The 15875-nt window shown below is 35.4% G+C and overlaps 1 protein-coding gene across 1 annotated transcript in view; it reads left to right on the top strand.

Annotated features, from left to right (window-relative positions):
- mei1 (meiotic double-stranded break formation protein 1) overlaps positions 1-15875 on the top strand; it is a 47917-nt gene that overhangs the window by 3950 nt on the left and 28092 nt on the right. Inside the window, exons 2-12 of the mRNA XM_031901340.1 lie at positions 154-204; positions 1807-1880; positions 3415-3520; positions 5069-5272; positions 6003-6133; positions 6224-6338; positions 7791-7907; positions 8031-8130; positions 9940-10074; positions 12180-12288; positions 14653-14744. Coding sequence (XP_031757200.1) covers positions 154-204; positions 1807-1880; positions 3415-3520; positions 5069-5272; positions 6003-6133; positions 6224-6338; positions 7791-7907; positions 8031-8130; positions 9940-10074; positions 12180-12288; positions 14653-14744 — 1234 coding nt within the window. The remainder of the gene's footprint in view (positions 1-153; positions 205-1806; positions 1881-3414; positions 3521-5068; positions 5273-6002; positions 6134-6223; positions 6339-7790; positions 7908-8030; positions 8131-9939; positions 10075-12179; positions 12289-14652; positions 14745-15875) is intronic.

The following is a 15875-nucleotide window of genomic DNA, read 5'->3' as shown; positions in this document are numbered from 1 at the left end:
CCTGAAGCTTTGCTTTTGGCAAGCTCTAGGTAACCTGATTGTGTTATTGGTTTGGAAAGATGTATTTGCCTCCTTTAATAGGTTATCTCGTTTTTATACTTTTTATTTTGTCTATTAAGTGTTATTATTAAATTATATTTTTTGTTTTTAAAGGTATGCTACAGAATGTTGAAGATTCAGCTGTTTTAGACCTAGTTACTGAAAGTAAGATAAAGTTTTAAGTCTCAAGTGAATATTTTTATGTTGTGGTATTACTAAGATTAAAGGAGATATATCCTATAAAAATTAACAATGTACAAGGGAATTGTACTCCTCTAGATATAGAAGGATTGTGCTAAAAAAGTTGTGTTTCGGACTGATTTATTGAGAAATTCGCCCAAAACCCCACTTGCCCCGCCCATCCATTTCACTTTCTGCTGGCTGAATTCTCTGGATGAGCTGGGGAGCCGGCGGCTCTCAGTACACTGCACTGTAGGATAGGAACCAATCAGCAGCTAGGCTGACCTGATAGGGAACTGAAGCCTGTCTGTGCTTGTGTGACTGCAGGGCTGTGATTGGCTCTCCCCCTCCTAGTGTGCGTCTGGCAGGGACCACTAGGACACACCCACTCTTCATTTCAAACTCTTGACAGAGAAGTGAGAGGATTTATAGGGAGCTCCAATAAAGGGCCATTGTTACAGATAGGATTAATTTTTAGCACAAAGTGAAACCAGCACCGCATATTATTCAGAATTGCCTACAAAAGTAGGGTTTTTCCCATTTATCCAATATGTCGCCTTTAATATGTCTCAAATGAAAATATTCTTTATGGAAGCATTTTATATAGCACTTTATAAAGCAAGTCTTTTTTTTTTTTTTTGCATCCATGTGAATCAAGGCTTTTTCACGCTATAGATTTTTTTTTTAATAAGGTTTATCTATTACACAGCACAAAGCACCAAATTCCAAACAGATCTGGCATACAGTAATAAGTATTTTCAGTAAAGGCCAACCTTATTATGTTATAGCATGTCCTATTCCTAGCAACTTTGCTACTTCATTATTCATTTTTAAGAGTTTTGACTTGTTCTCTTCAACTGCAAATTATTTCAGAATATCAATGTCTTTATTATACTAAAAGTTAATTTAATGTAACAGCCTCTTTATCATAAAGGATGTTGTTTGAAAGGTATTAATGTACATGTAAGGTCTGTTTCACTAGGGGTGCCAAAATGTTAGGCACCCCCCAGTGAAATAGACCAGATGCATTATGTGTTATCATCCAAGTAAAAAGTGTGTTTGTTAAGGTGACGTGAGAATAATAGCTGTTAAAGAGGTCTCTGCCACATAGAGCTTCTAATGTAAGGAGGCTAATAAAAGAATAAGTAATATAGGGGTCTTTGAGTTTAGTTTGAAGAGACTGAAGGAAGATTTTCTCCAGAGATGGCATTCCACGGGTAAAGAGGATCTAGGGCAGAACCAAGGAGAGAAAAACACACATATTTCCCACTGAAAAGAATACATCTAGGCTAACTTGAGGCAGCATGAATTTTAGGTATAGAAAAGCTGGTTAGGAGGAAAATCATGTATTTTATTGTTTTGTTTTTACATATTGTCAATTAAACAATGGGAAAATTAAATATGCAATATTTTTATACATTTTTTTTCTCCTGTGTAAATTCTCACCTATATAAAAAAGCCACTTTATGGCTTTACTAGCAGTGTAAGCCCACAGGAACAAGAACGTCAGTATCAAAATATTTGTTCTATATATTTGTTTAATAAAATGTTCACTATTATGTATACATTTCTTTTTTTACCATTTAGGTTTGGTACAGCTAATAACTGAACTTCGCCTAAAGCAGGTTTTACACTGTGTGCTGGATGGGTGTCAGAAAGGGGTAATTTTTTTCTTGCTTTTTAGAGGAATCTCTAGTCTTGCCTCTGCCTTCACCTTGTTTTTTTTGCCAGTAAAGATAATAAGTAGAAGTTATTTTACCTTCAGTTGTTATATTCTCCACCTCCTAACTATGTCATTATTAAACTGTAACAAACAACAGCTATGAATATTTTGTAAACTGCATCCTTTCAAATGGTGCTTACAGATATCATGTCTTAAAATCGGTGCTTCGAAATGCAATTTGTATTACATGATTCACTGAAAAGCTACATATAATAAATAAAGTACCTGTGTTGTAAAATATAAGAATATTATAAGTCACTTTGGAGTTCCATGAAACAAAACAATTTTTCAGTGTGAATGAAATGTATAACCCACTCCAGATACCTTGTGCTTCGGTTTAAACAAAAAAAAAATACTTAACTCTGGAGCGCCCTCCTCTGTCCAGACTTCTCAGATGAGGTCTTATGGGGTAAAATAAAATAAATAAATAAAAAAATAGTGTAATACAGTAATGAGATATTAATAATCACCCCTCTAAAACGTGTTTATATCTAAAACAAATCTAGTGAACACCGCTACTAAATTTACTTCACTTTTCGGTGAAAACACATAAATACAATCCACCGCAAAATGTTTAAAGTTTGTGTCTATTTAAATAAGTGAATTTCCGTATTTCACACTCTTCTGACTTCTTTTTATCCTTAGCCAATTGTGCATATACTTACAGACCAACACTGTGGTCTTGGAGCTTGTAAAAAATTCCCTCGTGGTTGAACTATAACTCCCAGCTTCTCTTTTTCCACTTTCTCCTGCTGCTGGACAAATATACAACGGACATGTGTAAAATCCTAAAACTATATTCTAAAACATATTAAAAGTTTAAACTCACAAACGCCATAAAAATTGCGCCCATCGGGAGTCCTTTTGTAAAGAACTTTGGAGTTCCATGACATGTGGCCTCGTTCTTTTTTATTGTCATGGAACTCCTTGGTGACATATAATATCCTTAAATTTTAGAATAAAGTACATTATTGTTTGTATTACAGTTAAGACCACAAGTGTTTTCATTTCTGCTGAAACTCACAGAGCAAGAGTTTTACACTGAAACTCACAGAGCAAGAGTTTTCATTTCTCCTGGGCCCTCAAACACACAAGCTATTGATTTTCAGCATACATTATTTCTTAGTATAAGCAAAATTGCATGGAAAGCAAATGTATTAGGAAGGTCTTCCTTGTGAACTGAAATGTAATTTGCCACAGAATTATCAGTTTGTTGGGAACTCCATGTCAAGATTTTACATTTATTGTTGACTTTATTCTGAAATATGATGTGCCTCAATTCAATATATAAATAGCTACATACGTAATACAAATAATAGTTACTTGTGAGAAGCATTTAAAACTATATTTGAAAAATATATTTATAAAATATTTTATAAATATATTGTAAGGGCATTTAGTTCATAAAATACTGGCATCTTTTCATATTTGATTTTTTTCTTGTGTCCCTGATAAATATTTCCTCATTCTAGTTATGTGAAGTTAGCAATATGACCTTGAGCTTGCCACTTTTGAGCTTCATGGGAAAGTTGGTAGATGCCATTCCAGATCTTGCTGATTTTATTGCAGCTACTCATTGTGAGTTTTTCCCTAACAGCCAATACATTCATTATATCAGAATGTTTGTCAACTGTTTCTAGCTTAAAATTGATTTTAAATTGTGCACTGTAAATGTGCAGTTTTTAATCTTAGAAGTTAATACAAATATTTAGATCAAAATATGAAACGTTAACACTTTTTTTTTAACATAAAAGAACATTAACACCAAAAAATTAAAGGAGAAGGAACGTCATTTGTGGGATTTTACTGCCAATAGATTCGCCACATTAGTGCCACCTAGAATACTATATTTATTCAGCAGAAAGCTTTACTATACCTGAGTAAAGAGCCGTAGAAGCTCCCTGTGATAGCAGCTGCCATTTTAGCTTGGTCTTGGTAGCTTCCTGCTGCAGTTATAGCCGTTGGAAGCTCAGATCACACATTCCTAAGGGATGGGGAAGTGAGTTCTTATGCTTTTTTATGGGAGGGGGAGAACTGAGAAGACTCGAGCCCCAAACCTGGAGGAGCCCTAAAAGAGAGGAAGTCTGATACCGAAGTACATGTTCACAAAAAAGAAAACAAGAAATCCTGTGTTTCTTTTGATAGAGGACTCAGTGCAGCTTTTCTGTGAGTGTTTATGGCTGTATTTGTGCATTTTCTCCATTTTTCAGTTTGAATAGCTACCCCCCATGGCTACACAGCAGCTTTGTTTATATGATAGGGTTTCTAAAACAAACACACAACTATTGTGATTGCGAGGCAATAATACATAATATATTCATTTTTTTTATACACTTTTATTTTTTGGTGGTACTGTTCCTTTAAGTCTTTTTTGTTAAAAAGAATTTTGATTTTGGTATGCCAGATCTGACTCAGCTGAGCCCTTTAACATTTTGTACATCAACATTTTTATGAACTAAAAAAATAAAGGGCAAAACAGGCCTGAAACATATTTGTTTTCTAATGGCCCATGTCCCAAAATACTTTCCTGAAGCTTCGGTACTGTCATGTCTTGATTAATTCTTTTTTAAAATTATTGCCTGGAAAATCCAAGCAAATATCCATCCACTTGTGATCATAAATGAGCAGTTTAAATATTTTGACTTTTACAGGGTCTTTCTGTCACCTGGTGGAATATCCCAGCCATTCTATACTGTCCTATGACATTGTACTTGCACCCATATCTGCTCCCAGTTCTCTGAGCCACTAGGATGAGGCTAACAGAAAAGAGTCAATCAGGAGGTTACATGCATTTATGTTGGCCCTTGTGAGGAAGAAAATACTATCCTAAAGTAACAGAGCCTTAAAGGCACATTTACCAACACGGCAAAGTGTAGTTTTCAGACTCAACCATGTTTTTCCCCACAGGTTTCTTCAGCTTTTTCTTGAATTCCAGGTTAGCAGAAATTCATAGCATCAGTGAGCAATATTGTGCACTTTTCAATTGAGTAAGCTGAGCAGGTGCATTGGCATATAGAGCAACTATGCATACCATGGGCATAAGTACCTATAACAATAAGTCACATAACATTTATTAATTCAGTTCACATAACATGTTTTCATCATTCCTCTATTTCCTTTTCCGAGATGAACTTGTGGAATACTTGTCACAGGGAATGCTGTATCCTAATGAATTTGTGAAGGCTGCCATATGCTACTTGTATGGGCAACTTTATTCCTTACCCAGTGCTGCAGAGAAACTCACTAATCACTTTACTGACAAACTCTGTGACCTTTTTCTGGGCACCTTAGAAAATGCACAAACAAAGGAGCTACAAATAAATTGTATGGGTAAGCCGCTTATATACATTTTATTTATACCTACTTGATACATAGAGTTTGAGTCAAGTCAAAAGATTATTGATTCCACATTTTGTGGCCTGCAGCTAACACATTTCTTAGCAGTATCAGAGAAATGGCAGCACCTCTTGTAACATTTAAGTAACCGTTGCTCCTTGATAGACTAGCTCAGGCAACATGCTTAGAAGGGACTGTAGCTGCAGTTGCTGTACAATAGTGATGTGCAGGCCAATAAAAAAAATTGACACACACCCAACCCTTACCTGCCAGTGTCCTATCCTCACCCAACCCAAACCTGGCTAGTCTTGGTATTTATAAACCCACACCCGCCTGGGGCTCAGCACTGCTGCAAAGCCCCATAGCACAGAATGGATTTCAACTGCTAAAATGACACAATGATCATAGCAGAATGTTCTTTTGCTTTATTAAAACAATTAAAAATAGTTCATAATTGTGATAAAATTTGAACAACTGTATTTAAACAACTGGAAAAATAAAAAATAGTAAATAACAATCAACTTAGAAAGTTATTGTCATGTACTACTCAAAAAGATATTCTTTGTGAAGGTGAACAGTTAAAACATCTTTGTTCTTTTTCATGCATTACTTTACTTCTTTGCTTCTTTTTTGCTTCATTGTCAGATAAAAGGTTTAAATATTTAGGAACTTTCGTACAACTATAAATAATTATTATTAAACTACTTCTGTTATTAATTTGCAGGATTACTTAAGCAGTTGTTAAAGTATGACCATTTTGTATTAATGATTATGAATGAATCTGAATGTCCTGGTGATTCAGAAAGCACATCTACACTGGAGGCTCAAAACCCACTTCCTATAGTTTTAAAAAAAGTAATTATGCCGAGTACAAACTGTAGCTAACATAATTCAACATAGAAATTGGAGAATTTAATTTACCTACAAACATGCTTCATTTTCTAGGTTCTTTTGTCTGGAGAAGAACTATTACAGATAGCTAGTACACAATGCATTGCTGCCATCCTTGTGCATTCACCGACAAAATATGCACCAGCATTTATTTATGCTGATATCCCAGGTAATTCTTCATTATTAAAAACAAAGCAACAACATACAAATTGTGGTTACAGGAAACTGCAAAGGATTATTTTATTATACATGGATTTGCAATATAAAATGATTCTTCCTGTATATGTTGTGTGGTATTACACCTGTCACTGGCCAGGTTTCACAATTAATTGTTTTATAAAACTGGTCATATAATTACCAGATATGGAACCTAGGTGGTAAGACAATTTGGGGTGAAATGAACATTAGAGGACTAATTTATTAAGGGCAACTGCAGTTGCAATGACATAACTTTTGCTGAAGTCAAATAGCGCTCCTTGTCGTTGTGCATTTTGGCAAGCCCTGCCAGGCATTAAGTGCAACTATTGATGCAGAGGAACTCTAGAGCTACTGTCACCAGGGTGCGCACAGTGACCATCATCAATAGATGTAGTGTATTTTTGTGCGCAGAGGTCATTTTGACACTAAGTGCTGATATTAACAACATCCTAACACTGAATGTGTTTAGCACAATTTAATGCGATCTGTGTTGAAAAGCACATGCATTTAAGCTAAGTTAAATTCCTCAGATTGTGCCAGCTGCATCAATGCCTTATGCCCACAATTATGTTGGAATCGTTGAAAAAAATGTCCTTTTTGGGTAAAAAAGCACCTTGACTTACACCCCAAATTGTATTTTTCACACTGCATTTGCTCTCATAAATGAGTGCTTAGGCCTATGGCTCAATGATTAAATCATCATAGAGTATGTGAAATTCTGTCCGTTGCAAACTGAGGAGTCCTCCGCAAAAGGGATTCCTCTTTCCATCTGTTTAACAACTGAGTCACTCATGTTCAGATGAAAAATATGAAGGTAATTTTACTGAAGGTAGATTTGTTGCTCCATAATGCTATAAACATTATAATACTCTTGAAATTATTTAGTAAATGAATGTGTCTTCAGGTCTCTGCAAGAATCAATGAAGAGAACAAATTTAATAATATAGAAAATATATCTACTATTTTGCTTATTTATAATGTTCTATACAAATGTGAATCTGTCATATTATCTTGCATCTGAAAACAGAAACCATTCTCAAAAGTAATTTCCATGTATAATGTATTTACACATACATGTAACTGTGTCAATATAACATTCATAATGGATGTTGGCTGTCCATAGCTTGTACTCCTTGTACTATGTGTGGAATATTAATATGAAGGGATTATAAAACTGACAAAACTGTGACTAGTTTAGTAGTAATCTGTAAACAGGCAGGGTTGGTTATATAGAGAAGAATTATTTTCTATGAAGCATAAAAAATATTTTTTTTCCAAAAATGTCTGGATCCACTACATGTACTAAAGCAATTCCTTTGTGATAATATTGTTTTAATTTATTATATTCCTAGTGAATATTAGAAACTGGAATCTTTCCTTATGTGAAGGTAGACATTATAAAGTATGATTAATTTTGTTTCAGAGTTTTTGTTTGAGAATCTTTTAAGCACAAATGAGGTCTTAATCTGGTCACTATATAGCTGCCTATTGCTAATGACAGAAGAAAGGATATTCTTCTCTAAATGTTACTCAGTTTATGGTAAGTATAACATGCCTGATTACATAATCTTCATTCAAGTTATTACTGCTTGTGTAAATGTATCATGGTCAGCTGTTGCTGATTTTTGACAAATCATATATTTTAAAATACATGTTTCTTTAGGTATCGAATCTGTAGTGAGAAGTTTAAAAAACATTCTTCAGACTAACAATATTGAACTACAGAAACAGGGATTGTTATTGCTTACAGAAATACTTTCTAGGTATGATAAACTTTTTATATTGACTTATGAGGAAACACTATATTGTTATTTGTCTAATTACACTGTGTTAACCTTGCTTTATTTCAGATAATAATATACATATCTAGTATATATCAACTTACTATATCTGATCTATCTGCCCTTGAGGGTTACTGCTCATGCCTGTGTATGTGCGGTACTTCAGATTTTATATAAATGATTGATTTTATGAGCACCTCTCTGCACATCTAGTGTAGTTTGAATGGAGCACTATGGGAAGTTCTTTGAAACTGCAGAAGTAATAGGAGTCCATGAAGTACAGCCACTCTCTAATTAATTTTGCCATTTTTTATCTATTCTATTTGTACATGTTAAGAATGCAGAGTAGTGGGTTAGATTGGTAATCTGTGGATTCTGACAAATGCCAGAGGGGCTGCTGCAAGGTACTATAGACCGTCAATATTTATTTATCTGGTGGGGGGCTGTTTGGGCCTCTGTATGTGAAATGCCAGGGCCTATTTTGAATCCCAGTCCAGGCCTGCTGAGTAGTGAGATTGCCACACAAGCTGATCTTTGCCACACAAGCTGATCTTTGCCACTCACGTGCAGGGCCAAACTGGGTGAATCAGATTATTTGTTCTTCAGGCCAAATATTTGATTACAATATGGGCTAAAGTAGGCATGTTGGAAGAGGGCTGCATCAACAACAGCTATGGTCTTAGCCCCAGTGGGATTTTCTAAAATTCCCTACTTTTATATATTGAGCAAATGGTTGATGGGCCCATACACAGGCTAATAAGCTGCTGACTTGGTATGGAACTTGTATCAGCCTGTATATGGTCAGCTTAAGGATTCAGGCTGGACAATGGAAAGGTGGCTTCTGTAAATCTCCAGCTAAATATTAAAATGTGTACCTTTGTTCTGCCTGGGAAATGTACAGAATAAATGGCAGTATGGCCTTGCTGCCCCTTACATTTGGAATGCCCTCCCTGATTTCCTCTGGAGAGAATCCTCCCTCAGTCTTTTTAAAACTAAACTAAAAGACTACCTTTTGGAACACTCGCCCAGCACCTGACCAGGGAACTAACACTAATATTGTAATGTCACCCACTGTGACCTACAGCACTTATATTTGCCTATTTGTGTCTGTAAGTTACCCTCCCATATAGATTGTAAGCTCTACGGGGCAGGGACCTCCATCCTCTTGTGTCTTTGACTCTTAACTTATTGCAACTGTATCTTGTATTTATTTGTGCTTATTGTAATACTTTGTACAGGTATCGGACCCCTTATCCGGAAACCTGTTATCCAGAAAGCTCCGAATTACGGAAAGGCCGTCTCCCATAGACTCCATTTTAACCAAATAATTCAGAATTTTAAAACTGATTTCCTTTTTCTCTGTAATAATAAAACAGTATCTTGTAATTGATCCAAACAAATATATAAATGATCCTTATTGGATGCAAAACAATCCTATTGGGTTTAATTAATGTTTTATTGATTTTTTAGTAGACTTAAGGTATGGAGATCCAAATTACAGAAAGACCCCTTATCCGGAATACCCTTGGTCCCGAGCATTCTGGATAACAGGTCCTATACCTGTATTTATCTATTTTAATACCCCTGTTTATATTAATGTATTCTACTGTACAGCGCTGTGTACATAAGTGGCGCTTTATAAATAAAGTTATACATACATACACAATACAGTATGGGCATATTAGCAGCATTTCTGAGTAATTGTTCATAGGACATTACAGCACAGAAGAATCATTCAGCAACTTAAAACAGTAAAGGTAAAAAAAAAATATTCCTTTGCATCTATTACAGGCAGCCAGTGCAAATCAACCTTTTTACTAATCCAGGGATTTTCAGATTAACCACAGATGTGCTCCAAGAGGCAGTGAATTGCCCCGTTCTTGAGGTTGCAATAAAAGCCAACAGATCAGCATCTGCGTTTCTCAGGTTAATGGTGTACAACAGATACAAACAAATATACATACAGATACAGTGGTTCTCAAAAGTACTAGTAAGACCTAGTTAAACACATAAACAAGAATGATTATATTTGGTCATGTATTTATTGAAAAAATATCATCCAATAACATATGTGTGTCGCAAAAGTAAGTGAATCCTTAGGATTATCATATAATTTGAAGGTGACAATCAGGTGTGAGTGAGAAACCCTGTTTTATTTAAAGGACAAGTGAAGGTTAAAACTAAGTAAATTTTATCAGAAAGGTCTATGTAAATACAGCCATAAGCTCTCACAGAAATGCAGCACTATCAAGAGAAACACAGGATTTCTTGCCTTCTTTTATGTAAATGTTCTTCAGTATCAGACTTCCTCTTTTTTAGGACTTCTTCAGGTTTGGGGCACAAGTCTGCGCAGCTCTCTCCTCCCTTCCTCTTCACCCTCCTTCTCCTGCTCCCCCCTATCCCATCAGAATGTGTGATCTGAGTTACCAACGGCTTGAACTGCAGCAGGATGCTAAGGAGACCAAGCCAAAATGGCAGCTGCTATCTTAAAAAAACAGAGGGAGTTTTTAGGGCTGTCTACTCTGGTATGGTAAATATAGCATTCTAGGTGGCACTAATGTGGCTAATCTATTCGCAGTAATATGCCAAAATGCTTTTCTTTCTCCCTTAAAGAAGGGGGATCCAGCAAAGCCCCATCACACATACAACACATTTGTGGATGTGTATTGTGGCTCAAACAAAGGAGGTGTCTATAGACCTCAGAAAAAGTGTGGTCGATGCCCATAAAGCTGGAAAAGGTATATCTAAAGAGTTTTGACTCCATCAATCAACATTCAGAGAGATTGTGTAGAAATGGAGGAAATTAAAGACTGTGAGAGGTTGCAAATGAACCCAGGGTAACTTCAGACTGACAGCCAGTCTCAATTTAGCAAATGTTGATATTCAGGAGTCCTCTATCAGGAGAACACTGAACAGCAGTGATGCAAGGAGAAAGCCACTGCTCTCCCCCAAAAATATTGCTGACCGTTTGCTAAAGATCATGTGGACAAACCAGAAGGATATTGGAAGAGGGTTTTGTGGATGGATGAAATCTTAAATAACATTTGGAGAAAGAAAAACACTAAAAAAAAAAACCTTATCCCATCTGTGAAATGTGGTGAGATTCTTCTGGTTTGGGCCTTTTTTGCTGCATCTGAGCCTGGATGGTTGCCATCACTGATGGAACAATAATTTTAAAGAAAAATGTCAAGACATCTGTCCATGAACTGGATCTCAAGAGACAGTGGTCTTGCAGCAAGACCTAAACCCACAAGTCATTCAACCGTTCTACCAAAGAATCTGCTAAGAAGAATTAGATGACTGTTCTGGAATGTCCAATACAAGGTCCAATTAAAATGTTGTGAAAAGACCTAAAGCAGTTCATGTGAGAAAACCCACCAACATCCAAGAGCTGAGCTGCTGCCGGTCTGTCTAGAGGTATGGGCTAAATTTCCTGCTAGTTGATGTGCAAGACTGATCAACAGTTACCACAAACATTAAGTTGCAGTTATTGCTGCACAAGCGGGTCACCAAATACTATGATAATAATATGATTCACTTGCTTTTGCCACACACAGATATGTTAGTGGACCATATTTTTTCATAAATATATGACCAATATAATAATTTTTGTTTATTCATTTTGCTAGGTTATCATCATCTACTTTTAGGACTTGTTTGATAATTAGATGATAAAAATATAGAAAATTTTAAAAATAAAGGGTTCAAAAATGTTCAAGCACCATTGCATATCACTGATCAAACATGCCATTTTGCCTGGGTGCTGGTAAACATATTCATACCATTAACCATTACCATTATAGATTATTTTAGATTATTTGCAAATGTAATATGTAAGGGAATATAGGGAAAGACATGTGTTATTTGCACACATATATTCTACATACTAAAATCGGGGACAGTTATAAACAACAATTGGCCAATGGGTAAGAACAAATGTCTACACTCAACTTAAATTTCAGTATAGTACAGTATACCTAAGACAAGAAAATGCCTAAATAGTTAATTGTTTTTCGTCTTTACATCTAAAGAAAGGATCACTTAAGCATCCCAGTGCAGTATGGGGAATTGCAAAACTTGGTCAGTAAGATCCTTCACCGTTGTGCTGATCTGCCTCTTCCTATGGTTAAGAAGAAATTAGTAAGTGGAGTTTTAATGTTGACTGAAAAAGTGTATACATTTGAGCAGAGCTGTCAAACTTACTATTTTTACTGAGTAAATGGCATATAGATGGTCTAAAGAGCCAGACCCAAACAGGCCATTTTAAGGAGTCCACTTTTTGCTACAGCATGCATATTAATAGAGTCATGACAAAAAAGACCACAAAATTAAAAATATAAAGTTGCAATCTCATGTTGATTAAAGGACAAGGAAAGTCAAGAAAAAAAAAACAGCATTTTGGCCATTGCATTGCATATAGGGTCCTATGTTACAAATAGTTTCTGTGTCATAGAGCTTTTCTCTGCTTCACAGTTTTCATGCAACCACTCCCTTTTTTGCTATAAAACCAAGCAGATGTATGCTGATTCTCACATTTTGCTAGCTCCTTTCCCCTTCCTAATCAAACTAACCAATGGAGACTTAGGGGTATATCGATCATGCTGTGTAAAAAGTGGAGTGAAGCATTACCAGTGATGTTGCTCAGGGCAACCAATCAGCAAGTAGCTATGAGCAAAATCACCAGTAATGTTTTACTCTGCTTTTTACACAGCGTGATATACACCTAAGATTTTGGTTTCCATGGCAACATAAGCCATAGTTCTCCAAATTATGCAGCAACTAGCACACAGGGAAATGGAGGCTGAATGGGCAGCATTTTAAAAGGAATTATCTAAAGTTATACCGCATATATAAGGAAACAATGTAATAGAACTTGTCATAATTTTTGATCTATGTTATGTTCTAGAAACCAGCATGTGGATTATTTTGGAAACTGGTGTTTGCTTAAATTTTTATTATGACAGTAACATTGATGCTTAGCCTGCCTTCCCACTCTGTCTTTTAACTGCCTGCTCCAATGCATGTTAAGGAAATTAATATGACCATCTCAGAAGTAACTAAAGATGTCCCCATCAGCAAAACAGGCAAAGCACAAAGAGTACAGCATGATACACCTTTCCTTTCACTTCTTTACTGACCAACATGCTGAAAACAAAATTAGAACACTTAGGGACAAATTTATCAAAATGTGAGTTTAGAGCTTAATACATAAAAACTCACCCACTTTCTGTTCATTCGTATGGTATTTTTAGAAGTGTATTTATTAAATGGTGAGTTCTAACTTTCACCCCTTGATAAATACACTTCTAAAAATCCCATATGAATGAATAGAAAGTGGGTGAGTTTTTATGTATTAAGTTATAAACTCACATTTTTATAAACCTGCCCCGTAATAATTGGTTTTTGCATGGTTTTGAAAAATGGCCAAACAACCTGTATTTTCTTCAGTTCATAAATTTTACATTTATACATAAACATTTTAGGTGTTAATAGTGCAATAATAAGATCACCAGACAAACTGCATTCAATCAATCACAGAGATAAGGATTACCAAGGAAAAGTGTTTCAGCAGCAACATTTTTCCAAGAACAAAATAAATATTCCTTAATAAATTGGTGCATCAAAATAAAGCACTGTGCTTAAAAATAACATATTACATGTTACAATCTGAATTGCAAATGAAATATTTTTTCTGCCTTCCCATCTTGACCCAGACATGTATACATTTACGGAAGAAAAATTCTTGTGGCAAAATTATTTGCATGCTAGGATCTCAACACAGACCACAACTTTACAGCTTTCCATGAAAGCATTCAGTGAAGTCAGTGCTAGTAATTATAGTTTTTCTCCACTACAAAACTGAAATTACAGAAAAAGTGTGGCACTTCTTGGCTGTGTTGGCTTGGTTTGTGTGTCTTCTGGCGATTTTCTGAGAAAACCTGAAATCACTACTTTTCAAATTTTTATATCTGCCTCTTCAAAATGTTTGCAGGAGGTGTAAAAATGTTTGAGTTAATACACATGAATTATTTTATAGTATTATCCTTTAACATAACTAAAGCCATGGACATCATCTTAGTTTGCCTATTTATTTTATATGCAGTTACCCACTTGCTACAGCCCTATATAACTATGTTATGCTGCCTCATGCTTACCTTAGGGTCCCACTAGGTCTGTTCCCTGCCATTCTAGCCTGACAGTAATTTAGATGTGCTATGAAACTGGGCCTCTAGGTACATGGAGATATTAACATTAACTCTTAAAATTAAATGTGCAAAATGGACTTTTAGATTTAGGTTCCCCTTCAGTAAGTTTTCTGCATAAGATACCCACAGTTGCTCACATTCCATTTACAATATAAACATGATTACTGTTTTATACCAATTTATATTTTTCTGATACAAACCATTCCTACAGTTTTACTGGCTAACATAATAAATCCTCTGTTTTGAAATGTTACTGTGACTGATTGACAGTTTCCTTATCTTTCTGTTTTATATTTAGGGTCAACCAACTAATAGGGATCAGACTAGAATCAATACACAGCACGGGCGCCTTCTGACTACTGGTTTGCAGAGTTTTCACAATGCTTGTAGGTAAGAAACACTAAAGAAATTGTAATTTTTAATATAGCACTTAGTTATCCCTGTCCACACAGATACTTCCAGGTACTGCTTTGGCATGAGAAACCATTTCCTTTTTTTGAGCTCAGTGGATAGTCCAGAGGTCAGTTTGTAACCCCAGGAACCAATCCAGCACATGCTTTTCACAATTCTGTGTGGTTATTTTTGCTAAGTTCGGATGCAGAGTGATTTTGTATAGTTTTAAAATCAGGTGCAATAAAATAAGTGCAGTTGTAGGTACAGCCAGAAATCTTCTGCTTGTAAAAGCACCAATTATCACTTAAAATAGACTGAAGCTGGTTTCATATTGGGCAACTTGGGACAAATTAAATTCAGTGAGGAGAAAAACATATCTCTTAATTAAATTTCAGATTTCTCTGCATGCCAACAAAGATTTTATAAGTGTACAGGCAGATTGTCAGTCTGCTCATATCTGCAGGCTAACAATCTTCCTTGTGTGCCCTTGCCCTAACCCTTGTACTGCTACAGTTCAGTAGAGCTTAAACTTTGCTACTAATGGCTGAGAGAAATAAAGTTACCTCATTATATCTTTTCACCATTTTTATCTATATTAATACAGAACTATGTTGTCTGGGTAATGCAAAATGTTTGCAAGATTTTTTTCTAGCATTTTGACATATTTTTGAAAAATAAATGGCTTGAAAATATTTGTTTCTGTGATAATTTCTTCTTCTAACTAACAGCTGATTGTGTGGGTGTAGTTCACATTGAGCCTTGTGAACTAGACACCCGAGTGTTTCTAAATATGTTGTCCCCATAGTATTACAAAATGCCATTTCATATTCCCACATGGATCATAGATGAGTTTACTTTCTTTTTAATTGACATTTTTATAAGCAGTTGAAAATAGATTTTTGGTCTCATTTACAAAGGGTGAATGTAGAGCTAGCATTAAGAAAAAACTCCATATACAGGTATGGGACCTGTTATCCAGAATACTCAGGACATGTGGTTTTCTGGATAAGGGATCTTTCTGTAATTTAGACCCATACTTTGTCGGCTAAAAAAATCTTGTAAATATTGAATAAAGCCAATAGGATTTTTTTGCCTCTAATAAGGATTTATTATATCCTAGTTAGGATC

This window comes from Xenopus tropicalis, chromosome 4 (genome assembly GCF_000004195.4).
Source record: "Xenopus tropicalis strain Nigerian chromosome 4, UCB_Xtro_10.0, whole genome shotgun sequence".
In the NCBI taxonomy this organism is placed as follows: Eukaryota; Metazoa; Chordata; class Amphibia; order Anura; family Pipidae; genus Xenopus; species Xenopus tropicalis.
This window is presented reverse-complemented; position numbering and strand designations above follow the sequence as displayed.